Source organism: Mobula hypostoma, chromosome 1 (genome assembly GCF_963921235.1).
Source record: "Mobula hypostoma chromosome 1, sMobHyp1.1, whole genome shotgun sequence".
NCBI classification, from domain to species: domain Eukaryota; kingdom Metazoa; phylum Chordata; class Chondrichthyes; order Myliobatiformes; family Myliobatidae; genus Mobula; species Mobula hypostoma.
The window spans coordinates 212,103,321-212,130,619 of record NC_086097.1 but is presented as its reverse complement, the minus strand read 5'-3'; the positions used below and the strand labels follow the sequence as shown (position 1 = coordinate 212,130,619).

General features: G+C 45.3%; 1 protein-coding gene across 2 annotated transcripts in view; it reads left to right on the top strand.

Annotated features, from left to right (window-relative positions):
* The window catches only part of nsmaf (neutral sphingomyelinase (N-SMase) activation associated factor), a 163,123-nt gene that overhangs the window by 112,586 nt on the left and 23,238 nt on the right, over window positions 1–27,299 (top strand). For both annotated transcript variants that reach the window (XM_063063988.1, XM_063064005.1), the window contains one exon: window positions 9,083–9,166. In XM_063063988.1, coding sequence (XP_062920058.1) covers window positions 9,083–9,166 — 84 coding nt within the window. The remainder of the gene's footprint in view (window positions 1–9,082; window positions 9,167–27,299) is intronic.

Below are 27,299 nucleotides of genomic sequence, written 5' to 3'. Positions count from 1 at the left end.
CTGATTATCAAACACATATCTACTTTGCCTTCAAAAAATATTAAAAGATTCTGCTTTAAAATATTCCAAACTCTTCTGAATAGCTTCCACATGGATATCATCAGAGATAACTTTATTAAAGATAGGGACATGCATCTCTACATTGTGATTAAGAAGATGATCAGACACGAGATAAACATTTTAAAGAGGCTCCCTGCTTGGCAGCCTTAACTGGTGTTTCTTGAAATGCCCCGGGTTTCCTTCTTTACTGAAGTTCATTGGTGCTGTGGGTTCGTTGTTCATTATCCACCAACAAGGAAGATCAAAGATTCATTCTTTGTGAACTAAATTGTTGTTGCACTTCAAAACATAATTTACCTCTGACATATTCCAAAGAATATTTAACATGCAAGGAAAGTAAAATGGACTTCATTGTCTTCTGCTGCTTAGCCCATCCACTTCAATGCTCACCATGTACACTCAGTCATGCTGTTCAGCACACATGGTTATTTGAGTTACTGTCACCTTCCCATTAGCTTGAACCAGTCTGGTCACTTTGCAAACAACAGGAATTCTGCAGATGCTGGAAATTCAAGCAACATACATCAAAGTTGCTGGTGAACGCAGCAGGTCAGGCAGCATCTATAGGAAGAGGCGCAGTCGACGTTTCAGGCCGAGACCCTTCGTCAGGACTAACTGAAGGAAGAGTGAGTAAGGGATTTGAAAGCTGGAGGGGGAGGGGGAGATGCAAAATGATAGGAGAAGACAGGAGGGGGAGGGATGGAGCCGAGAGCTGGACAGGTGATAGGCAGAAGGGGATACGAGAGGATCATGGGACAGGAGGTCCGGGAAGAAAGACGGGGGGGGGGTGACCCAGAGGATGGGCAAGAGGTATATTCAGAGGGACAGAGGGAGAAAAAGGAGAGTGAGAGAAAGAATGTGTGCATTAAAAAGAGTAACAGATGGGGTACGAGGGGGAGGTGGGGCCTAGCGGAAGTTAGAGAAGTCAATGTTCATGCCATCAGGTTGGAGGCTACCCAGACGGAATATAAGGTGTTGTTCCTCCAACCTGAGTGTGGCTTCATCTTTACAGTAGAGGAGGCCGTGGATAGACATGTCAGAATGGGAATGGGATGTGGAATTAAAATGTGTGGCCACTGGGAGATCCTGCTTTCTCTGGCGGACAGAGCGTAGATGTTCAGCAAAGCGGTCTCCCAGTCTGCGTCGGGTCTCACCAATATATAAAAGGCCACATCGGGAGCACCGGACGCAGTATATCACCCCAGTCGACTCACAGGTGAAGTGATGCCTCACCTGGAAGGACTGTTTGGGGCCCTGAATGGTGGTAAGGGAGGAAGTGTAAGGGCATGTGTAGCACTTGTTCCGCTTACACGGATAAGTGCCAGGAGGGAGATCAGTGGGGAGGGATGGGGGGGACGAATGGACAAGGGAGTTGTGTAGGGAGCGATCCCTGCGGAATGCAGAGAGAGGCGGGGAGGGAAAGATATGCTTAGTGGTGGGATCCCGTTGGAGGTGGCGGAAGTTACGGAGAATAATATGTTGGACCCGGAGGCTGGTGGGGTGGTAGGTGAGGACCAGGGGAACCCTATTCCTAGTGGGGTGGTGGGAGGATGGAGTGAGAGCAGATGTACGTGAAATGGGGGAGATGCGTTTAAGAGCAGAGTTGATAGTGGAGGAAGGGAAGCCCCTTTCTTTAAAAAATGAAGACATCTCCCTCGTCCTAGAATGAAAAGCCTCATCCTGAGAGCAGATGCGGCGGAGACGGAGGAATTGCGAGAAGGGGATGGCGTTTTTGCAAGAGACAGGGTGAGAAGAGGAATAGTCCAGATAGTTGTGAGAGTCAGTAGGCTTATAGTAGACATCAGTGGATAAGCTGTCTCCAGAGACAGAGACAGAAAGATCTAGAAAGGGGAGGGAGGTGTCAGAAATGGACCAGGTAAACTTGAGGGCAGGGTGAAAGTTGGAGGCAAAGTTAATAAAGTTAACGAGTTCTGCATGCGTGCAGGAAGCAGCGCCAATGCAGTCGTCGATGTAGCGAAGGAAAAGTGGGGGACAGATACCAGAATAGGCACGGAAAATAGATTGTTCCACAAACCCAACAAAAAGGCAGGCATAGCTAGGACCCATACGGGTGCCCATAGCTACACCTTTAGTTTGGAGGAAATGGGAGGAGCAAAAGGAGAAATTATTAAGAGTAAGGACTAATTCTGCTAGACGGAGCAGAGTGGTGGTAGAGGGGAACTGATTAGGTCTGGAATCCAAAAAGAAGCGTAGAGCTTTGAGACCTTCCTGATGGGGGATGGAAGTATATAGGGACTGGACATCCAAGGTGAAAATAAAGCGGTGGGGGCCAGGGAACTTAAAATCATCGAAAAGTTTAAGAGCGTGAGAAGTGTCACGAACATAGGTCGGAAGGGATTGAACAAGGGGTGATAAAACAGTGTCGAGGTATGCAGAAACGAGTTCGGTGGGGCAGGAGCAAGCTGAGACAATAGGTCGGCCAGGACAGGCAGGTTTGTGGATCTTGGGTAGGAGGTAGAAACGGGAAGTGCGGGGTGTGGGAACTATAAGGTTGGTAGCAGTGGATGGGAGATCCCCTGAGCGGATAAAGTCGTTGATAGTGTGGGAGACAATGGCCTGGTGCTCCTTAGTGGGGTCACAATCGAGGGGTAAATAAGAGGAGGTATCCGCGAGTTGTCGCTGTGCCTCGGCAAGGTAGAGGTCAGTACGCCAGACTACAACAGCACCCCCCTTATCAGCGGGTTTAATAATAATGTTAGGACCACTCCGCAGCCCCGTCTTCCTCAGATCCCACCGTCAACTCCTGGGCCCTCAGAGGCTCCATCTTCCTCTCACCCCAACCCTCCCCTCTCCACTGACACCACCAGCCTCCCCTCTCCCCCCTCTGATCCCAGCTCTCATCCGTGCCGGGTCTTTACCATCCCCTCCGACCTTCAACTGTCGGAGGCAGAACGCTCTGTTCTCAGTAAGGGCCTCACGTTTGTCCCCCTTCGCCCACACCTCAGCGAGTTCCGTGTTCGCCATGATGCGGAACTCTTCTTCCGCCGTCTCCGTCTCCGAGCCTACTTCTTCGGCAAGGACTCTTCCACCCCCACCGATGACCCCTTCTCCCATCTTCATCCCTCCTCTTCTTCATGGACACCCCGCTCTGGTCTTCTGCCTGCTCTGGATCTCTTTATTGCCAACTGCCGACGGGACATCAACCGTCTCGACTTCACCGCACCTTGTCCCCATTCCAACCTCACTCCTTCCGAACGCTCTGCTCTCCGCTCCCTCCGCACTAATCCTAACATTATTATTAAACCCGCTGATAAGGGGGGTGCTGTTGTAGTCTGGCGTACTGACCTCTACCTTGCCGAGGCACAGCGACAACTCGCGGATACCTCCTCTTATTTACCCCTCGATCGTGACCCCACTAAGGAGCACCAGGCCATTGTCTCCCACACTATCAACGACTTTATCCGCTCAGGGGATCTCCCATCCACTGCTACCAACCTTATAGTTCCCACACCCCGCACTTCCCGTTTCTACCTCCTACCCAAGATCCACAAACCTGCCTGTCCTGGCCAACCTATTGTCTCAGCTTGCTCCTGCCCCACCGAACTCGTTTCTGCATACCTCGACACTGTTTTATCACCCCTTGTTCAATCCCTTCCGACCTATGTTCGTGACACTTCTCACGCTCTTAAACTTTTCGATGATTTTAAGTTCCCTGGCCCCCACCGCTTTATTTTCACCTTGGATGTCCAGTCCCTATATACTTCCATCCCCCATCAGGAAGGTCTCAAAGCTCTACGCTTCTTTTTGGATTCCAGACCTAATCAGTTCCCCTCTACCACCACTCTGCTCCGTCTAGCAGAATTAGTCCTTACTCTTAATAATTTCTCCTTTTGCTCCTCCCATTTCCTCCAAACTAAAGGTGTAGCTATGGGCACCCGTATGGGTCCTAGCTATGCCTGCCTTTTTGTTGGGTTTGTGGAACAATCTATGTTCCGTGCCTATTCTGGTATCTGTCCCCCACTTTTCCTTCGCTACATCGACGACTGCATTGGCGCTGCTTCCTGCACGCATGCAGAACTCGTTAACTTTATTAACTTTGCCTCCAACTTTCACCCTGCCCTCAAGTTTACCTGGTCCATTTCTGACACCTCCCTCCCCTTTCTAGATCTTTCTGTCTCTGTCTCTGGAGACAGCTTATCCACTGATGTCTACTATAAGCCTACTGACTCTCACAACTATCTGGACTATTCCTCTTCTCACCCTGTCTCTTGCAAAAACGCCATCCCCTTCTCGCAATTCCTCCGTCTCCGCCGCATCTGCTCTCAGGATGAGGCTTTTCATTCTAGGACGAGGGAGATGTCTTCATTTTTTAAAGAAAGGGGCTTCCCTTCCTCCACTATCAACTCTGCTCTTAAACGCATCTCCCCCATTTCACGTACATCTGCTCTCACTCCATCCTCCCACCACCCCACTAGGAATAGGGTTCCCCTGGTCCTCACCTACCACCCCACCAGCCTCCGGGTCCAACATATTATTCTCCGTAACTTCCGCCACCTCCAACGGGATCCCACCACTAAGCATATCTTTCCCTCCCCGCCTCTCTCTGCATTCCGCAGGGATCGCTCCCTACACAACTCCCTTGTCCATTCGTCCCCCCCATCCCTCCCCACTGATCTCCCTCCTGGCACTTATCCGTGTAAGCGGAACAAGTGCTACACATGCCCTTACACTTCCTCCCTTACCACCATTCAGGGCCCCAAACAGTCCTTCCAGGTGAGGCATCACTTCACCTGTGAGTCGACTGGGGTGATATACTGCGTCCGGTGCTCCCGATGTGGCCTTTTGTATATTGGTGAGACCCGACGCAGACTGGGAGACCGCTTTGCTGAACATCTACGCTCTGTCCGCCAGAGAAAGCAGGATCTCCCAGTGGCCACACATTTTAATTCCACATCCCATTCCCATTCTGACATGTCTATCCACGGCCTCCTCTACTGTAAAGATGAAGCCACACTCAGGTTGGAGGAACAACACCTTATATTCCGTCTGGGTAGCCTCCAACCTGATGGCATGAACATTGACTTCTCTAACTTCCGCTAGGCCCCACCTCCCCCTCGTACCCCATCTGTTACTCTTTTTAATGCACACATTCTTTCTCTCACTCTCCTTTTTCTCCCTCTGTCCCTCTGAATATACCTCTTGCCCATCCTCTGGGTCACCCCCCCCCCCGTCTTTCTTCCCGGACCTCCTGTCCCATGATCCTCTCGTATCCCCTTCTGCCTATCACCTGTCCAGCTCTCGGCTCCATCCCTCCCCCTCCTGTCTTCTCCTATCATTTTGCATCTCCCCCTCCCCCTCCAGCTTTCAAATCCCTTACTCACTCTTCCTTCAGTTAGTCCTGACGAAGGGTCTCGGCCTGAAACGTCGACTGCGCCTCTTCCTATAGATGCTGCCTGGCCTGCTGCGTTCACCAGCAACTTTGATGTATGTTGGTCACTTTGCTCTGACTTCTCTCATTAGGAAGGTGTTTTGGCCCACAGATCTGCCACTCACTAGATGGTTTTTTGCATCATTCTTTGTAAACTCTAGAGACTGTTGTGTGTGAAAATCCCCAAGAGGTCAGCAGTTTCTGAAATACTCAAACTACCCCATCTAGCATACCTAATAAAGTGCCACTGAGGAAAGACATACTACAATTTACAGCTTCTGAGTTGCAGGAATTATTCTTTCTTATTCTGACTTGTCTGCAATCCTTTGAACAAACTACACCATTTTACTCCAATAAACTTCTTTCAATCTCCACCTTATGAATCACCATTTGTTTAATCCTCCTCTGAGTTTAACATGATTATCTCGGGAATAACTTCTCTTTATAGTTACTTTCCTTCTACTTATCCCCTACCCCCACTCTACTCCACAAAGCCTTTTTAAAATCTTATTTTAAATGTCCATTTAACCAGCTTCCACATGGATGTTTTGATTACCAAACTCTTTCTAGTATCCTTCCATTGCCAGAATGATCTTCTTAAACTTGAATGAGTAATTCTTATCTGTATGTAATTATTGGCCAACTAAAAAGGACATCTTCCTATCTATGTATTAATTCTGCACTCTGCTCCAGGTAACTTTTTTTTTCTGTTTAATTCACATTCTTTTCAATTTTAGCATGTTACTCAATTGGAGCTGAATTTCAGTCTTATGTCCCCTTTGTTTTATAGACTGCAGATTGCAGTCGCTAATATAATCTGATTCTGCCCTACTGATGGAAAAAGTTTTCTATGCACTTCACACCTTAATTCTTGTACTTTTAGGTCTCCTCAGGTTGGCATCCAATCCTGAATGGTTCTGTTTTTCAAACTTTTATAGCCCACGTTTAATCTGAGTCATGTGGCTGTTAGCCGAGTTAGCTAACAAGCCAAGTTTGTATACAAGCCCTGGTGAGAAGGTTACATTTGTGAGTGCCTGTCCCGGTTTCACTGACGTTAAATATTGTGTGAATGCTATTTATGAATTGATTAAGTGGTTTGTGTGTTTTAAGCCTCCTATTTTACTATGGACGCCGCAGTGATTAAAGTTTGGTGCGATTCAAAGAGATAACTCTTGTGTTTTGAGCAGAATGTTCGTAGGGGAAGATCAGATGGTTGAACAGCATTTTGACCTATCAACTGGTAAAGATGTCGTGTTAGCACAGATTAGCAGTGACGTGACTGAAGGTGTGTTACCCAATAAGAACATAAGAAATTGGAGCAGGAGTTGGCCATCTGGCCCATCAAGCCTGTTCTGCCATTCAGTAAGATCATGGCTGATCTGGCCATGGACTTCATCTCTGTTACTTCAGGAGAGCTGGGAGGGGAGGGGCTTGGGGAGTCCATATTTTTAGAAAGGGGCTGAGGGCGAAGACTTTAAAGACAAGTTGTATTAGTTTCTGTCAAATGAGGGACAAGAGTTGTCAGATGTGAAAGGTCTAATGCAGCGGTCCCCAACCACCGGGCCGCGGACCGGTACCAGGCCGCAGAGCACGCGCTACCGGGCCGCGAGGAAGCAATATGATTTGTTCAGCTGCACCTTTCCTCATTCCCTGTCACGGCCTCTGATCAGCCATTACGCATACGAGGTCATGACTCGCACGTCATCCGTGTCAGGGCGGGAAGGCGATCAACTCCTCAAGCTTGCAAATGACGACGGGCTGAAAAGTATGTTTGACATAACATCTCTGTCGGCATTTTGGATCAAAGTCAAGGCTAAATATCCTGAGATAGCCACGAAAGCACTGAAACCGTTGCTTTCATTTCCAACATTTTTCTGCGAAGCGGAGTTTTCTGCAATGAATGCAACGAAAACTAAACTGTGGAATAGACTGGACATCAGGAACCCCCTTCGAGTATCATTGTCTCCCATCACCCCTCGATAGGACGGTGTTGTTACAGGGAAACAAGCCCAGGGCTCCCACTGGTTCAGCGATATTGGTGTGTTGCAATGATTTTATATATTCATACGGGGAAAATATGTGCTGTGCGTTTAATATCCAAATATTACTTAAAATGTTATGATGCTATTGACTTATAAGTGACCTATATAACCATATAACAATTACAGCACGGAAACAGGCGAATTCTGCCCTTCTAGTCCGTGCCGAACGCTACTCTCAGCTAGTCCCGCCGACCTGCACTCAGCCCATAACCCTCCATTCCTTTCCTGTCCATATACCTATCCAATTTTTCTTTAAATAATCATATCGAACCTGCTTCTGTCACTTCTACTGGAAGTTTGTTCAACACTTCAAGCTCCCCTGATAATTGACTTATCATTATATTCATGCGAGGAAAATATGCGCTGTGTGTTTAATATTAAATTCGTTAGATAAACCCTTTTAGAAACAAAATTGAGTGTATTACCCACTTATCACCTATATTCTGGTAGTGATTAATACCCCCACGAACAGAATCGCCAAAAAGGATTTGCTTGCGGGGGGAGGAATTGGCAGGTCACAACACGCATGCGCATTGGTGCCCACGCAAGGCTTCATGGTCATTGTAGTGTTTGGGTAAACAACGCATTTGACTGCTACTCTTGCTCGTTGACAACCCTACCCTCCCCGCCCCCTCCCCCCGGGTCAGCTGGTCCGCAGTGCTAAAAAGGTTGGACCCCTGGTCTAATGCAGACATCCCACCTCTCCCGGAAGTTCCGGGAGTCTCCCACATATTAATAGTGGCTCCCTGATGCCCGCAAGTTGTATACAATTACACGGAAATCAATTATTTTGAGAGCAAGCGAGAGAGCGAGAGCAAGCAAGCAAGAGTGTGCAAGCGAGAGAGAAAGCGAGAGCGACCACAAGAGAGAGAGAGCGAGAGCGACCACGAGAGAGAGAGAGCGAGAGCGCGCCATGGGACAGTGTTCCAAAAAAAAAGAAAGTATAAAACGTACGTCACCCCAGACTACACTAAAGTGTACCCCTGCCTAATAGGAGTCAAAAATAATGACACTTTTGCTCGCTGCACTGTTTGCAACAGTGACTTTTCTATTGCCCATGGTGGGTTAAGACTGTAAAAGACATGTTGAGGTGAGTTTAACAGATGTCATTCGTTCATTAGCATAGCTAACGTTATTTAAACTAGCTGGCTAGCTGCTAAGGAGCTACTCTATTGCAGACATCCCACCTCTCCCAGAAGTTCCGGGAGTCTCCCACAATTTGGTGGTGCTACCTCCCTGAAATGAAGTTTTGCAGGGTGGGATGTCTGCTAATGGGTCCTTCAGCAGCTGATCAAAATTCTGAGCTGGTTTTGGCTATTACATCACTGGTTGATAACTGCTGAAGTTATCATAGTCTGGGAGTGTTCTCTGGAGATAAGCACATAAATACTTAAACTCAATATCAGTCATAGCCTAACAATGTATTTTTATATTTACTGATGAGTATGTTGTTTGCTTTCTTAAAAAAAACTTCTCTTTCCAGTATTGAAAGTCATGTTTGTCATCTCATAAAGCAATTTAACAATATAGAAATTAGATTCAAATGATGAAAAATCATATTTTTGAGTTTTTACCTTTTTTTTACCCATAGGTTTGGAAGTGTGCCTCTGCCGATCTCTCTACCTCAAGGAAGAATAACTGTGAACTCTTAGCTGAGTTGGAACATGAAGCGGGTGTAAGTAACCAAACTGCAAGTATTTTAATCAAAGGTTTTCCTTCCTTGCCAACTATTGATGCAAAGTGGGATAAAATGACAGTGTCATTGTTTCAGATGAAGGGAAAAAATAAATCCATTTTGAAGCAAAGAGCAATCTGTATCTTAAAAAAGCATTTATTATGCATTTTACCACCTTGAATAAGCATTTAAAACACAATGAAGTTTAAATTACTTCAATTGTTAAAGAGATTAAACGTAAATCTTAATTAAGGACAACTTAATCACAACTAGCAAATTGTAATGGTGATTGAAGAAAGAATCTTGTTCAGGACAAAGAGAAAAATTGTGCTTCAGAAAATGACATGGGATTGTTAGGTATCCCTGAACCATTCCCAAACTACTGTAAAGATGAGCAGGAGGTATCCTTGACTTTATTCACTATCTTCCTCTTTCTGTTTCCTTCCTTTTAAGTCTTCTCTCCTGCTTGGGTTGTCTCTCGGGATAGAGGATGACTCATTTCCACTCTGGGTTTTGAGGTGGGTAATAAGGCTTTTTGGTGGGAATCAGAGACTCTTCCACAAATCGGGCAGGTGTTGGTAGCCAGAGGGTGGTCAGTTTGTGACTTGGTCTGCTCATACCACAGTTTATGCAAAGGCTTAATATGCTTCCATTGTATTGTCTTAGAATTCTCTTAGTGCTCTTATACTAGAGCTGTATGATATAGGTAGTTCAGGTTTCAGAAGCAATTGGGAGCATGAGGATCACTGTTGCTTGGTAGACAATGAGATTTCAGCTAAGTTTAAGGCATTGATCTTCAAAAACTCTGTTCTTCTATCAACTAAAGGCTGTGGTGGTGAATTTCATTTTTAATGTTTCCCTATGCCAAGAAGTGGCCCCTGAAATATGAGAAGTGGGTTACATTTTCCAGGGTCTTGCTGTGAACATTTATTGTGGAAGAGCAGTGTATGCTGCATATGTTGAAGGTTGGTGTCAGATTTTGGTCATGTGGATACAGAATGTAAAATCTTTTATTTCTGAGTTGAGATGTGAATTTCTTGAATTGAGGTTGGTCCAGCGGATAGATGGAAAGGCTATGGGATGGGGTCAAGGGCACTCGCATTAAGGAAGGGGTTATAGTTGAGTCTTTGAGGTATTTCTGTCAGCAGGTGTCAACTGGTACTCTGTCCCAGATAGGTTTACGCAGTTCCCATGCATTTCATGGCTGTTGGCAAGTTGTTCTCTCCATCCACTATTTGTTCCTGTTGCGCCTTTTTTTTTCAATTACTCGTAAAGCTGTTATTTTTGCCTGGAGCAAAGATGGAACATCCAATCAAGAAATGGTTTACTCTTGAGGTTAATTAACTAGATGATAATCTGGTAATTGTCATCAAACCAGTCCTGCTGGTTTGAGGAAGTATCCGCAGTCTCTTCACAGGTGCCAGTTATGGTGGCCTTCACAGTAGATGGACACTTTGTGCCTTTTGTAGGCAGGGAGTTGATGTGATGTCTGTGTGGCATTTTCTGAGAAATCTTACCTTGTTTGCATTCTTGATGTTAAATCTTTTGATGTTTAGAGATTCGTTGTAGAGATAATGATGTGCGTTAAGCAGTCGAGCAGTTTCAGTGCCTATCAAGTGAGAATATTTGGAATCCTTTTCTTTGATGATAACATAATCTAGTGTTGAGCCGATGCTTAGATGAAGGGTGTTCCTGCAATATGTGTGTCACTGATAAATTAGGATGATCATGATGACGAGGAACACTAGAAGTATTTTGTCAGGTGAAGGCCCAGATCATCCTCACTCCTTCCTTGCCTTGCCAGTGGATTGTGTCATAGTCATACTTTATCGATCCCGGGGGAAATTGGTTTTTGTTACAGTTGCACCATAAATAATAAATAGTAATAGAACCATACATAGTTAAATAGTAATATGTAAATTATGCCAGTAAATTATGAAATAAGTCCAGGACGAACCTATTGGCTCAGGGTGTCTGACCCTCCAAGGGAGGAGTTGTAAAGTTTGATGGCCACAGGCAGGAATGACTTCCTATGATGCTCTGTGTTGCATCTCGGTGGAATGAGTCTCTGGCTGAATGTACTCCTGTGCCCACCCAGTACATTATGTAGTGGATGGGAGACATTGACCAAGATGGCATGCAACTTAGACAGCATCCTCTTTTCAGACACCACCGTGAGAGAGTCCAGTTCCATCCCCACAACATCACTGGCCTTACGAATGAGTTTGTTGATTCTGTTGGTGTCTGCTAGCCTCAGCCTGCTGCCCCAGCACACAACAGCAAACATGATAGCACTGGCCACCACAGACTCGTAGAACATCCTCAGCATCGTCTGGCAGATGTTAAAGGACCTCAGTCTCATCAGGAAATAGAGACGGCTCTGACCCTTCTTGTAGACAGCCTCAGTGTTCTTTGACCAGTCCAGTTTATTGTTAATTTGTATCCCCAGGTATTTGTAATCTTCCACCATGTCCACACTGACCCCCCTGGATGGAAACAGGGGTCACCGGTACCTTAGCTCTCCTCAGGTCTACCACCAACTCCTTAGTCTTTTTCACATTAAGCTGCAGATAATTCTGCTCACACCATGTGACAAAGTTTCCTACCGTAGCCCTGTACTCAGCTTCATCTCCCTTGCTGATGCATCCAACTATGGCAGAGTCATCCGAAAACTTCTGAAGATGACAAGACTCTGTGCAGTAGTTGAAGTCCGAGGTGTAAATGGTGAAGAGAAAGGGAGACAAGCCAGTCCCCTGTGGAGCCCCAGTGCTGCTAATCACTCTGTCGGACACACAGTGTTGCAAGCACACGTACTGTGGTCTGCCAGTCAGGTAATCAAGAATCCATGATACCAGAGAAGCATCCACCTGCATCGCTGTCAGCTTCTCCCCCAGCAGAGCAGGGCGGATGGTGTTGAACGCACTGGAGAAGTGAAAAAAAACGTGACCCTCACAGTGCTCGCTGGCTTGTCCAGGTGGGCGTAGACACTGTTCAGCAGGTAGACGATGGCATCCTCAACACCTAGTCGGGGCTGGTAGGCGAACTGGAGGGGATCCAAGTGTGGCCTGACCATAGGCCGGAGCAGCTCCAGAACAAGTCTCTCCAGGGTCTTCATGATGTGGGAGGTCAATGCCACCGGTCTGTAGTCATTGAGGCCGCTGGGGCGCGGTGTCTTCAGCACAGGGACGAGGCAGGATGCCTTCCACAGTACAGGAACCCTCCGGAGCCTCAGGCTCAGGTTGAATACATGGCAAAGTACTCCACATAGCTGAGGGGCACAGGCTTTGAGCACCCTGGTACTGACACCATCCGGTCCTGCAGCCTTGCTTGGGTTGAGACGTTTCAGCTGTCTTCTCACCTGTTCAGCTGTGACACCCACCGTGGTGGTTTTGTGTGGGGGAGGGGTATAGTCATGAGAGCAGGGTGGGGGACTGTGAGGAGGGGTAGGAGGAGAGAGTGCAATATGTGTTGGTCGGGGGCCGACAGCAGATGGCTCATGTGTGGGATGGGCAGGGGCCACAATGCCAAATCTGTTAAAGAACAGGTTAAGTTCATTGGCCCTGTCCGCACTGCCTTCTGCTCCTCTGTTGCTAGGTTGCCGGAACCCAGTGATGGTCCTCATCCCCATCCAGACCTCTCTCTCATGTTGTTCTGCTGGAGTTTCCACTCAAGCTTCCTCCTGTACCTGTCTTTAGCCTCCCTGATCCTGGCTTTCAGGTCCCTCTGTATTGCCTCAGCTCCTCCCTATTTCCATCTCTAAACCCCCTCTTTTTAGCGTTCAGGATGTCGTTAATGTCCTTTGTCGCCCATGGCTTGTTATTTGAATAACAAAGGACAGTTCTTATCGGAACATTGCAGTCCACACAGAAGTTGATGTAATCAGTGATGCACTCTGTGAGCCCGTCAATATCCTCTCCATGTGGCTCACAGAGTGCCTGCCAGTCTGTCACCTCAAAACAACCCTGGAGCGCCTCATAAGCCTCCTCCGACCATTTCCTCACTGTCCTCGAGGTTGCAGGTTTACTCTTCACCAGAGGCACGTAGCAGGGTTTTAGATGCACCAGGTTGTGATCTGACCTTCCCAGTGGGGGGAGGGGAGAGGAGCTGTATGCATCCTTAACGTTAGCGTACATTAAATCCAGAGTCCTCTCCCCTCTGGTTGTACAGCTTACATACTGCATGAAGTTGGGCAGTGTTTTAGCCATGGTAACCTGGTTGAAGTCACCCCAGATGGTAATGAGGGCACTCGGGTGCTGGGTTTGTAATCTGGCAATGACAGTGTAAATGATGTTACACGCCGATGTCCGGTTGGCAGAAGGAGGGATGTACACAACAACCACAATTGCATGCGAGATTTCCTTTGGCAAATAATATGGCTGGAGTCCAACAGCAAAAAGTTCAATATCCGGGCTACAGACATGTTCCTTGATCGTAATATGCCCAGGATTGCACCATCTGTTATTTACCAGAACCGCCAGCCCCCCTCCTTTATGCTTACCGCTCTCAGTGCAATTCCAGTCAGCTCGAACGGTCTGGAAGCCGTTCCTCTCCTGTCATTGAAATCACCCGGTTTGTCTCCCTTTGGGATGCTTTTCTGACAAATGTCTGGAGAGGAGCAGCAGAGTCGGTGCAGGGGTGGGAGCAAGATTATGGTTGCTGCTCATTGCGGAGTTGGTTGGGTGTGCATTCAGAACAGCAGTGTGATTTGGTATATGTCCAGAACCAGGGGTCAAGGATGTTGGGTTGCTGTGTAGCTGGAACAAGAGACTGGGAGTGGGTCCAATATTTTGGTCAGATTTGAGAGATGCCAATTGGAGCATGTCCAAGAATATGGACAAGCAGCTCAGGGAGAAGCAGTGGTCAAGGGCATTTATTGATAAATAGATTTATTGTTGTCACATATACTGAGGTACAGTGGAAAAACTTGTCTCGCATACAGTCATACAATCAGTTCATTACAACAGTGCATTGAGTACAATAGAAAACAATAGCAGATTGCAGAATGAAGTGTACTAGTTAAGAGAAGGGGCATTACAAGCAGTCAATATGATGCATCGAAAAATGAGGTCAAGAGTCCATCTTGATGGAGTAGCAGATCCAAGTGGCCTAATTCTGTTCCTATATCTTATGGTCTAAGAGTTACCTACTAAACCGTGATGCATTCAAATAGGATGCTTTCTATGGCGCATCAATAAAACCACAGGACAGCAAACTTTTTCTAAAGTGTTGCTTCCTCGGAAATGTTTTGTGGTTATGATAAACCACTTGAAACTGAACACAAATATAATTTCAGACTATTTGTATCACGTAGGAATTTGGAGAAAAAAATGAACATTTATTGAATATAAGACCTGGGTGGGATAAAAATTGGAGGTGTTAACATCAACAATATAAGATATGCAGACGATACCACTCTAATAGCAAGTGCTGCAGAAGACCTACAAATCCTCCTAGGCAACGTAGTACAAACAAGTGCAGATTTTGGTCTAGCCATCAACTGTAAAAAAACCAAATGTATGGTAATGTCAAAACAGCAGGATACTCCCAACTGCCAGTTGTACATCGGTAACCAAGGGATTGAACAAAAGACCAGCTTTAATTACCTTGGTAGTTTTATTTCACAAGATGCTAGAAGTAAAGTAGAAATAAAAAGAAGAATTGCCATTGCCAAAACCAACTTACAGAAAATGAAACCCATTTTTACCAACAGACACATTTCTATAACAACAAGGCTTAGGCTACTAAAATGGTAATCTTGCTCTATGCTTCTGAAACATGGACTATAACACCAGAACTCCAAAGAAACTTAGAAGCCACAGAAATATGATTTCTTAGAAGAATGCTGAAACTATCATATAGAGATAGGGTAACTGATGAAACAGTACTCCAACGTGCCCATACAAAAAGATCTTTAATGAGAACATTAAATGAGAGGAAACTTAAATTCCTGGGCCACGTCATCAGAAAGGGAGAAATAGAATGCCTTACATTACAAGGCCGTATGCCTGGGAAACGCGGAAGAGGAAGGCAAAGAAGAAAATATATGGACACTGTGAAAGAACTAACAGATCTAAGTGTGCGAGATATCATTGACGCTGTGTGGGATCGTTCTATGTGGAAAGCATGATCGCCCAAGCGTGTAACACGCAAGGCACATGAAGAAGAAAAAGAAGCATTTAATTGCATAGTGGTGCTGAAGCTAAAAATTTTTTGTTTGTGCTCAGTGTCTGAGGCTTCTTGCTTAAGTATCCTAAAATAATCAGCCAGCATCGATGGATTCCAGTCACCCTGATACCGTTTCTCCATCACCGTGATGTCCTGGTGAAACATTTCACCATGTTTGTTACTGGCAGTGCCAAGATTTGCAGGGAAGTGGTCTAAATGGGAGTGCAGAAAATGAATCTTTAGGTACATGTTGCACTTCTTGGTTTTATATGCTTGAAGTATGTTGTCAACCAGCTTCACATAGCCTAGTGCTCTTTAGTTGCCAAGAAAATTTTCAGCAACATCCTTGAATGTCTTCCACGTGATTTTCTCTGGTCCCACTATAAGTTCTTAGAAATGTCTGTCATTGATGACCTGTTTGATTTGTGCACCAACACAAATGCCTTCCTTAATCTTTGGCATTAGTTATTCAGGTGATGATAGCAGTTTCAATCCTTACAGCTTTGAACCCAGTGATTCTTCTTTTGCCTTTGACAAACCCAAGTCTTTGACTAGATCATTTAATTCAGATTAATTTATAAAATGAGGCTCACCTAACATAAAGCGTTCAAAATCTTTATCAGTATTGTTTTCCATTCCTGGCTCATTCGTTATGGCATCTTTGTGTGCCTGCTCTATACTCCATGTCTCTGGTGACTTCAGTACTCGAAGACTATCGTCATGCGGCACAGGGAGTTGGGGGTATTCAATGGATTTCCTGCTCTTAGCAGAGAAATCATACACACTGGTCAGATAGAGGTAGCAGTCTGCTCTTACCATATCGAGACAGCGAATGACATTGACTTCCAAGTACCTCTGAGCCAAGCTCCAAGATCAACAGTGCATGTTGTACAACAAATGTGAGGAGCCCAATCCTTGCCTTGGTTGCCAAAGTAGAGTTGATAGGCTTTCTTAATAAGAAGAGTCATGCTTCGCCTTTTGAGATTTAAGCATATACTCACCAGAAATATAACAAAGTATCGTGGCTGTTGCAGCATTGGCGAGGCAATTTGCTATCGGAAATAATCCTGAAAATATAATTATCTTGTTATAAAGGAGTACACACAATATGGGATGCACATAGAGCATGCGCAACAATGTGATCGTAAACCGATATACATGTAAACGCAATGCATAAAATGGTATGTGCATGATGCTTTTATAGCCTTTCTAAAGCCTGTCCTGCCATGTAGTATCCGCCCTGCCTAAGCATGCGCAGACATGCCTGAACAAGATACAAAACTTTTTACTTTACATTGTGGGCAACATTCTATGCCACCCCGAGCTACCTGCCAGCCTAGTCATCATATGGGATCCCAAGCATGGGAGGATGAACCCTGGGCGCCCTCCCAGGACTATGGTCAACACGCTCCTAGAAGACAGCGGCGTGGCTAATGTAGATGAACTGAACACACTGATGAAGGAGAGGGAGAAGTGGAAAGTCCGTCATCGTGCCTTACACCGGCCCCCTAGGCTTGAGTCGACATAGCAGTAGTAGTAGTAGTTTCAGTTATGAATTGAAATAACAAATATAGACTATAACAAAAAATGGTGCGTGATAGAGAAATTTCATGATGATTTTCATGATCAGCAGCCCAAAATTCATAAAATACACCAAAAAATATTCAGGAAGCAAAATCTTTGTTGTCCAGTGAAATCAGTGAGAGTCAAAGAGGACATGCCAAGTTTCATTATCTCCTCAGAAGGTAAATAAGTTTGGCATGTCCCTCTTGACCCTTGCCAATTTTCATTGAAGTACAGAAGATAGGTATTGCTGAACTTTCTTGGTTGTGTTATCAATGTGATTCGACCAGGGCAGGTGATGATCACTCCTGGGAACTTGAAGCTCGTAACTAGCTCCACCTTGGCACCATTATTGGTATGGTATTCTGCCTCACTTCCTGATATCTTTTGTCTTGCTGGGATTGAGGTAAAGCTTTCTATCTTCTCTTGTGCTTTGATATCGTTATTTGAAAAACATCCCATTATAGTGGTATGTTTTGAAGTTAGAGCAGAATCTGGCCATACAGTCTTCAGCATATTGGAAATAGAGTAGGGGCTGAGGACACATCCTTGTGGGGCACCAGTGTTAAGGATAATCATGGTGGAGGTGTTGCTGCCAGGCCTTAATGATTGTGTTCTATCAATCAGGAAGTTGCTGACACAGTTGCACAGGGAGCTGCTCAGCCCCAGGTCCAGGAAATGAATTTGCTTGGAAAGATAGTATTATAGTCAATAAACAATAGTCTGACATGGGTGTTTTTACTGTCCAGATGCTGCATAGATGCGTGCAAGGTCAGGGAGGTGGTATCTATAGATCTGTTTCAATGATAGCTGAATTGCAGTGTGTTGAAGTGGCCATTTTCTCAAAGCAATTCTGATAGTAGATGTCAGAGCTATCGATGGTAGTCATGAAGGTATTACCTTTTGATGATAGTAGTCTTTTTAAAACATTTGGGAACTTTTAATTGAAGCTGGGGGAGATGAAAAATGTCTGCAAGTAACTCTGCCAGCCAATCTGTGCATGAAGACAAAAGAACACACCAAGCAACTCTGCAAAAAGGTTATTGAAAAGCAAAATCTGTCTGCCAGAGAAAGCAGGATCTCCCAGTGGCCAGACATTTTAATTCCACATCCCATTCCCATTCTGACATATCTGTCCACGGCCTCCTCTGCTGTAAAGATGAAGCCACACTCAAGTTGGGGGAACAACACCTTATATTCCGTCTGGGTAGCCTCCTGATGGCATGAACATAGACTTCTCTAACTTCCGCTAATGCCCCACCTCCCCCTTGTACCCCATCCGTTATCTATTTTTATACACACATTCTTTCTCTCACTCTCCTTTTTCTTCCTCTGTCCCTCTGACTATACCCCTTGCCCATCCTCTGGGTTTCCCCCCCCCCCACTTGTCTTTCTCCCCGGACCTCCTGTCCCATGATCCTCTCATATCCCCTTTGCCAATCACCTGTCCAGCTCTTGGCTCCATTCCCTCCCCCTCCTGTCTTCTCCTATCATTTTGGATCTCCCCCTCCCCCTCCCACTTTCAAATCTCTTACTAACTCTTCCTTCAGTTAGTCCTGACGAAGGGTCTCGGCCTGAAACGTCGACTGCGCCTCTTCCTAGAGATGCTGCTTGGCCTGCTGCGTTCACCAGCAACTTTGATGTGTGTTGCTTGAAAAGCACATGTCAGGAGATGTTTACAAGAAAAATTTCAAGACACTGAATATCCCTTGGAATACCGTTAAATCAGTCAACAAGAAATGGGAAGAGTACAGCACAGCTGTAAATCTGCCGAGAGCAGGCTGTCCTAAAGTGACCATGCAAGAAAGGGACTAGTGAGGGAAGCCACGAAGAGATCTATGACAACTCTGGAGGATTTACCAGCTTCAGTGGCTGAGATGGGAGAGACTGTGCATACAACAACTGTTGCCTGGGTGCCTCACCTGTAGTCGCAGCTTAATGTGAGAGTGGCAAAGAGAACGCCACTGCTTGGAAGAAAAGCTCACATGAAATCTCAGCAACAGTTTGCCTGAAGGCATGTGAGAGTTTCAGAAGTCAGGTGGAAGAAGGTTCTATCGTCTGATGAAACTAAAATTGAGCCTTTTGGCCCTCAGACTAAAAGCTATTTTTGCCATTAGCCAAACACAGCCCATCATCAAAAGCACACCACCCCTACTGTGAAGCATGGTGGTGGCTGCATCATGCTGTGGGGATGCTTCACTGCAGCAGGCCCTGGAAGGCTTGTGAAGTGTAAAATGAATGCAGCAAAATACAGGGAAATCTTGGAGGAAAAACTCATGTAGCCTACAAGAGAACTGTGACTTGGGAGAAGATTTGTTTTCCAGCAAGATAATGACCCCAAGCATAAAGCCAGAGCTACACAGGAATGGCTAAAAACAACAAAGTTAATGTCCTGGAGTGGCCAAGTCAGCATACAGACCTCAATCCAATTGAGAATTTGTGTCTGGAATTGAAAAGGGCTACACACTCATGATCTCCATGCAATCTGACAGGGCTTGAGCAGCTTTGTAAGGAAGAATGGGGAAAAATTGCAGAGTCCAGATGTGCAAAGCTGATAGAGACCTTTCCACACAGACTCAAGGCTGTAATTGTTGCCAAGGATGCATCTACTCAATAGTGACTAGAAGGAAGTGAATACTAATGCAATCAATCATTTTGTGTTTTATATTTGAAATTAATTTAGATCACTTTGTAGGGATCTGTTTTCACTTTGATACGAAAGTCTTTTTCTGTTGATCAGTATCAAAAAAGTGAAATTAATTCCATTGTGATTCCATGTTGTGAAACAATAAACATGAAATCTTCCAAGGGTAGTGAATGCCTTTTAAAGGCACCGTATGTTACAGACCACCCAACAGTCGTAGGGATTTAGAGGAACAAATGTGTAAAGAGATTGCAGACTGTTGCAAGAAACACAAGGTTGTTAAATTAGGTGATTTTAAAAACACAAACAACAGGAATTCTGCAGATGCTGGAAGTTCAAGCAACACACATAAAAGTTGCTGGTGAACGCAGCAGGCCAGGCAGCATCTCTAGGAAGAGGTGCAGTCGACGTTTCAGGCCGGAAGGGTTTCTTTTTATGTGTGTTGCTTAAATTAGGTGATGTTAGCTTTCCATGTACTGTAAAAGGACTAGTTGAGGTAGAGTTTGTCAAATGTATTCAGGAAAGTTTCCTCCTTCAGTACATAGAAATCCCAATGAGAGAGCATGCGATACAGCATCTGCTATTATGGAATGAGACAGGGCAGGTGACAGGAGTTTGTGCAGGGGAACACTTTGCATCCAGTGACCACAATGCTATTAGTTTCAAAATAAATATGCAAATAGATAGAACTGGTCTGTGGGTTGAGATTCTAAATTGAAGAAGGGCCAATTTTGGTGGTATCAGAAATGATCTCGCATGTGTAAGTTGGGACTGGCTGTTCTCTGGCAAAGGTGTACTTGGAAGGTGGGAGGCCTTCAAAAGCAAAATTTTCAGAGCACAAAGCTTGTATGTGCCTGTCAGAATAAAAGCTAAAGAGAACAAGTGTAGAGCACCTGGTTTTCAGAGATATTGAGGTACTAGTTAAGTGAAACCAGGAGGTGCATAGCAGGTATAGGCAGGTAGGAACAAATGAGGAGCTTACAGAGTACAAGAAATGCAAGAGAGCACTTAAGAAAGTAATCAGGAAGACTAAAAGAAAGCATGAAGTTGCTCTAGCAGACAAGGTGAAGGAGAATCCCAAGATTTTCTACATGTATGTTAAGAGCAAAAGGTTTGATAGAGACAAAGCTGGTCCTCTGGAAGACCAGGATAGTAATCCATGTGTGGAGTCAAAACAGACAGGGGAGATTTTAAATACATTCATTGCATCTGTATTTACTCAGGAGACAGATACAGAGTCTATAGAAGCGAGGCAAAACAGCATCATCTTTTTGGATCCTGTACAGATTACAGAGGAGGAGATGAAATAAATCAGGGTGGATAATTCCCCAGAGCCTGAAAAGTTGTTCCCTCGGACCCAACAGAAGGCAAATGCAAAAATTGTTGGGGCCCTAGTAGAGATATTTAAAACATCCTTAGTGACAGGAGACGTACTAGAGAATTGAAGGATAGCCAATGTTGTGCCGCTGTTTAAAAAATACATAGAAACATAGAAAACCTAAAGCACATTACAGGCCCTTCAGCCCACAATGCTGTGCTGAACATGTACTTACTTTAGAAATTATCTAGGGTTACCCATAGCCCTCTAGTTTTCTAAAATCCATGTACTTCCTGACTGTACGTACTTCCAAGCACCTTAAAACTGTGCCCTCTCGTGTTAGCCATTTCCGCCCTGGGAGAAAGCCTCTGACACAATCAATGCCTCATCAGCTTTTACACCTCTATCAGGTCACTTCTCATCTTCCGTCACTCCAAGGAGAAAAGGTCAAGTTCAATCAACCTATTCTCATAAGGCATGCTCCCCAATTCAGGCGACATCTTTGTAAATCTCCTCGGTACCCTTTCTATAGTTTCCACGTCATTCCTGTAGTGAGGTGACCAGAACTGAGCACAGCACTCCAAATGGGGTCTGACCAGGGTCCTATATAGCTGTAACATTACCACTGGGCTCTTGAACTCAATCCCACAGTTGATGAAGGCCAATGCACCGTGCAATTTTTTAACCACACAGTCAACCTGCACAGCAGCTTTGAGTGTCCTATAGACATGAACCCCAAGATCCCTCTGATCCTCCACACTGCCAAGAGTCTTACCTTTAATAACCATTAAACCTACCAAAATGAACCACCTCACACTTATCTGGGTTGAACTCCATCTGCCACTTCTCAGCCCAGTTTTGCATCCTATCAATGTCCTCCTGTAACCTCCGACAACCCTCCACAACACCCCAACCTTTGTGTCATCAACAAATTTACTAACCCATCCCTCCACTTCCTCATCCGGGTCATTTATAAAAATCACGAAGAGAAGGGGTCCCAGAACAGATCCCTGAGGCACACCACTGGTCACTGACCTCCATGCAGAATAAGACCCGTCTACAACCGCTCATTGCCTTCTGTGGGCAAGCCAGTTCTGGATCCACAAAGCAAGGTCACCTTGGATCCCATGCCTCCTTACTTTCTCAGTAAGCCTTGCATGGGGTACCTTGTCAGATGCCTTGCTGAAATCCATATGCACTATATTTACTGCTCTACTTTCAGTGTGTTTAGTCACATCCTCAAAAAATTCAGTCAGGCTCGTAAGGCACTACCTGCCTTTGACAAAGCCATGCTGACTATTCCTAATCATATTATGCCTCTCCAAATATTCGTAAGTCCTGCCTCTCAGGATCTTCTCCATCAACTTACCAACCACTAAGTAAGACTCACTGGTCTATAATTTCCTGGGCTATTTCTACTGCCTTTCTTGAATAAGGGAACAATATCTGCAACCCTCCAATCCTCTGAAACCTCTCCCATCCCCATTGATGATGCAAGAATCATTGCCAGAGGCTCAGCAAGCTTCTCCCTTGCCTCCTACAGTAGCCTGGCGTATATCACATCCGGTCCTAGTGATTTATCCAACTTGATACTTTCGAAATGTTCCAGCACATCCTCTTTCTTAATGTCTATATGCTTAAGCTTTTCAGTCCACTGTAAGTCATCCCTACAATTGCCAAGGTCCTTTTCCGTAGTGAATACTGAAGCAAAGTATTCATTAAGTACTTCTGCTACCTCCTCCGGTTCCATACACACTTTTCCACTGTCGCACTTGATTGGTCCTATTCTCTCACATCTTATCTTCTTGTTCTTCCCATTGTAGAATGCCTTGGGGTTTTCTTTAATCCTGCCTGCCAAGGCCTTCTCATGGCCCCTTCTGGCTCTCCTAATTTCATTCTTAAGCTCCTTCCTGCTAGCCTTATAATCATCTAGATCTCTATTATTGCCTAGTTTTTTGTACCTTTCGTAAGCTTTTCTCTTCTTCTTGACTAGATTTTCAGCAGCCTTTGTACACCATGGTTCCTGTACCCTATCATCCTTTCCCTGTCTCATTGGAATGTACCTATGCAGAACACCATGCAAATATCCCCTGAAGATTTGCCACATTTCTGCTTTACATTTCCCTGAAAAAATCTGTTCCCAACTTATGCTTCCAAGTTTCTGCCTGATAGCTTCATATTTCCCCTTACTCCACAAACACTTTCCTAACTTGTCTGTTCCTATCCCTCTCAAATGCTATGGTGAAGGAGATAGAATTGTGATCACTATCTCCAAAATGCTCTCCCACTGAGAGACCTGACACCTGACTAGGTTCATTTCCCAATACCAGATCAAGTACAGCCTCTCCTCTTGTAGGCTTATCTACATATTGTGTCAGGAAACCTTCCTGAACACACCTATCAAACTCCACCCCATCTGAACCCCTCGCTCTAGAGAAATGCCAATCTATATTTGGGAAATTAAAATCTCCCACCATGACAACCCTGTTATTATGACATTTTTCCATAATCTGTCTCCCTATCTGCTCCTTGATGTCCCTGTTGCTATTGGGTGGTCAATAAAAAACACCCAGTAGAGTCATTGACTCCTTCCTATTCTTAACTTCCACCCACAGAGACTCAGCAGACAATCCTTCCATGACTTCCTGCTTTTCTACAACCGTGGCACTATCTCTGATCAGCAGTGCCACACCCCCACCTCTTTTGCCTCCCTCCCTGTCCTTTCTGAAACATCTAAAGCCTGGCACTCTAAGTATCCATTCCTGTCCCTGAGCCATCCAAGTCTCTGTAATGGCCACAACATCATAGCTTCAAGTACTGATCCAGGCTCTAATCTCATCCACTTTGTTCATGACACTCTTTGCATGAAGCAAGGAGTATCATCTAGGCACATCTCAAACCATCAGTCTGAGTGTATCCCTTCTCTATCACCTGCCTAACCTCCCTCTCACACTGTCTGCAAGCTTTCTCGATTTGTGAGCCAGCTGCCCCTTCCTCCATCTCTTTGGTTCCCACCCCCGAGCGATTCTAGTTTAAACTCTCCCCAATAGTCTTAGCAAACCTCCCTGCCTGGATACTGATCCCCCTCGGATTCAAGTGCAACCCGTCCTTTTTGTACAAGTCATTCCTGCCCCAAAAGAGGTCCCAATGATCCATAAATCTGAATCCCTGCCCCCTGCTCCAATTCCTCAGCCACGCATTTAACTTCCACCTCACTCTATTCCTATGCGTACTCACTGGCTCGTGGTGCAGGCAGTAATCCTGAGATTACTACCTTTGAGGTCCTGCTTTTCAACTTGCTTTCTAACTCCCGGTGGTTTGTTTTCAGGACCTCCTCCCCTTTTCCTACCTATGTCGTTGGTACCAATATGTACCACCCCCTCTGGCTGTTCACCTTCCCACTTCTGGATGTCGTGGACATGATCAGAAACATCCCGGATCCTGGCACGGGAGGCAAACTACCATCCATGTTTCTTTCCTGCGTCTACAGAATCGACTGTCTGACCCCCTAACTATAGAGTCCCTTATCACTGCTGCCATCCTCTTCCTTTCCCTCCCCTCTGAGCCACAGAGCCAGACTCTGTGCCAGAGGTGTGACCACTGTTGCTTCCCCCAGGTAGGTCATCCCCTCCAACAGTACTCAAACAGGAGTACTTATTGTCAAGGGGAACAGCCACAGGGGTACTGTCTAGTATCTGACTCTTGCCCTTCCCTCTCCTGACTGTTACCCACTTACCTGTCTCCTGAGGCCCCAGTGTGACTACTGTCTGTCACCACCTCACTTTCCCTGACTAAACGAAGGTCATCGAGCTGCATCTCCAGTTCCCTAACCCGGACATTAAGGCACTGCAGCTTGACACACCTGGCGCAGATGTAGCTGTCCAGGACGCTGGGAGTCTCCTGGACATCCCACATCTGACACCCAGTACAGAACACTGGCATCACAGACATACTTGCTATTCATATACTTCACAAGTTAGTTGCCTCGCTTTGACCCGTTATCACTGAAGCCCCATTGAGCCAAAGCCTTTGACTCCCTCTACTCTGTAGCCTGCTTTATAAAGCTGTCTTTTTAAACTCTCCGCCAGTCTAACTTGCTGGTGTCCACATGCCTGCGCAGTCGTTCCTCGATCAAACCGTCAAAGAGAAAATAATCTCCTTTTAAACACTCCTGCTAGTCTAACTCACTGACATCCACGCGCCTGCACAGTCGTTCCTCGATCCTCTAAACATGAACCAGGAAATTATAGGCCAGTGAATCCGACATCAGTTGTGGGAAAGTTATTGAAAGGTGTTCTAAGAGACAGTGTGTATAAGTATTTGAATAGACATGAACATTAAGGTTAGTCAGCATGGCTTCGTGCGTGGTGGGTCAGGTTAAACCAATCTTGAGTTTTTCGAGGAGGTTACCAGGAAAGTAGATGAAGGCAAGCCAGTTGGTGTTGTCTACATGAACTTTAGTAAGGCATTTGACAATATCCTGCGTGGGAGGCTGGTCTAGAAGGTTCAGTGGCTCGACATTCAGGGTGAGTTCGTAAATTGGATTAAACATAGGCTGTGTGGGAGAAACCAGAGAGTGGCAGTAGAGGGTTGTCTCTCTGACTGGAGACCTGTGACTAATGAATGGTGTGCCACGGGGATCGGTTTTGGCTCCTTTGTTGTCCGTTATCTATATCAATGATTTGGATAATGTTAACTGGATCAGTAAATTTGCAGTGCTTTAGTGTAAAATTGAAATGTTCCCTACTTGTATTGTCAAAGCTTTGTATGCACCGAGAAAACAACTATTTTGTCTTACACTGCAGTGGCATGAAACCACTTTCAGACATCTCAGAATCATGGATCAGTAAATTTGCAGATGGCCTTCGAGATTGGGGGAGTAGCGGACAGTGAGGTAGGCAATCATGGCGTGCAGAGGGATCTGCATCCACTGGAAAAGTGGGCCAAAAAATTGTAAGTGCGAAGTTTTGCACTTCGGTAGGATCAACCAGGGTAAGTCTTACACAGTGAAAGTTAGGGCACTGTGGAGTGTGGTAGAACAAAGGGATCTGGGAATACAGGTATACAATTTGTTGAAAGGATTGCAAGTGTATAGGGTCGTAATGAAAGCTATTGAACATTGAATGTATTGTGATCAAAAGATGGGATGTTATGTTGAAGTTCTATAAGACTCGGGCTGCCTAATTTGGGGTATTGTCTGCAGTTTTGGTTACCTACCTACGGGAAAGATGGAAATAAAGTTGAAAGAGTGCAGAGAAAATTTACAAGGATGTTGTCGGGTCTGGAGGATCCAAGTCATATGGAAAGATTTAACAGGTTAGTTCTGTATTCTTTAGAATGTAGAAGATTGAGAGGAGATTTGATAGAGGTATACAAAATTATGAGGGGTATATGGGGTAATGCAAGCAGGCTTTTTCTACTTCAGTTGGGTGGAGTACAACCAGAGGTCATGGCTTAAGGTTGAAACATGAGAAATTTAAGGGAAAACATGAGGGGAAACCATGAAATCATAAGATATAGGAGCAGAATTAAGCCATTCGGCCCATCAAGACTGCTTTGCCATTCCATCATAGCTGATTCCCGATCCCACTCAACCCCATACACCTGCCTTCTCACCAAAACCTTTGATGCCCTGACCAATCGGAAAACTATCAATTTTCACTTTAAATATACCCACGGTCTTGGCCTCCACAACTGTCTGTGACAGAACATTCCACAGATTCACTGCTCGCTGGCTAAAAAATTCCTCCTTACCTCTGTGCTAAAGGGTTGCCCTTCAGTTCTGAGGCTGTGTCCTCTCATTCAGGACAATGCCACCAGAGGAAGCATCCTCTCCACATCTGCCTTATCCAGTCCTTTCAACATTCAGTAGGTTCAGTGAGATCCCCATACATTCTTCTTCTAAATTCCAGTGAGTACAAGCCCAAAGCTGCCAAACACTCCTCATATGTTAACCCCTCCATTTCCAGAATCATCCTCGTGAACCTCCTCTGGACTCTCCCCAATGACAACACATCCTTTCTGACATATAGGGCACAAAACTGTTGACAGTACTCCAAGTGCAGCCAGACTAGTGTCATAAAGCCTCAGCATTATCTCCTTGCTTTTATATTCTATTCCCCTTGAAATAAATGCCTTCTTTACCACAGACTCAACCTGTGAATTAGCCTTCTGGGAGTCTTGCACAAAGACTCCTAAATGCCTTTGCACCCCTAATGTTTGAATTTTCTCCCCATTTAGATAATAGTCTGCACTATTGCTCCTCTTACCAAAATGTATTAGCATACATTCCCCCAACACTGTATTCCATCTGCTACTTTTTTGCCCATTCTTCCAATTTGTCTTAAGTCCTGCAGCAATTGCATTGCTTCCTCAGCACCTCCTACCCCTCCACATATCTTCGTACCATCCGCATGCTTTGCCACAAAGCCATCAATTCCTTC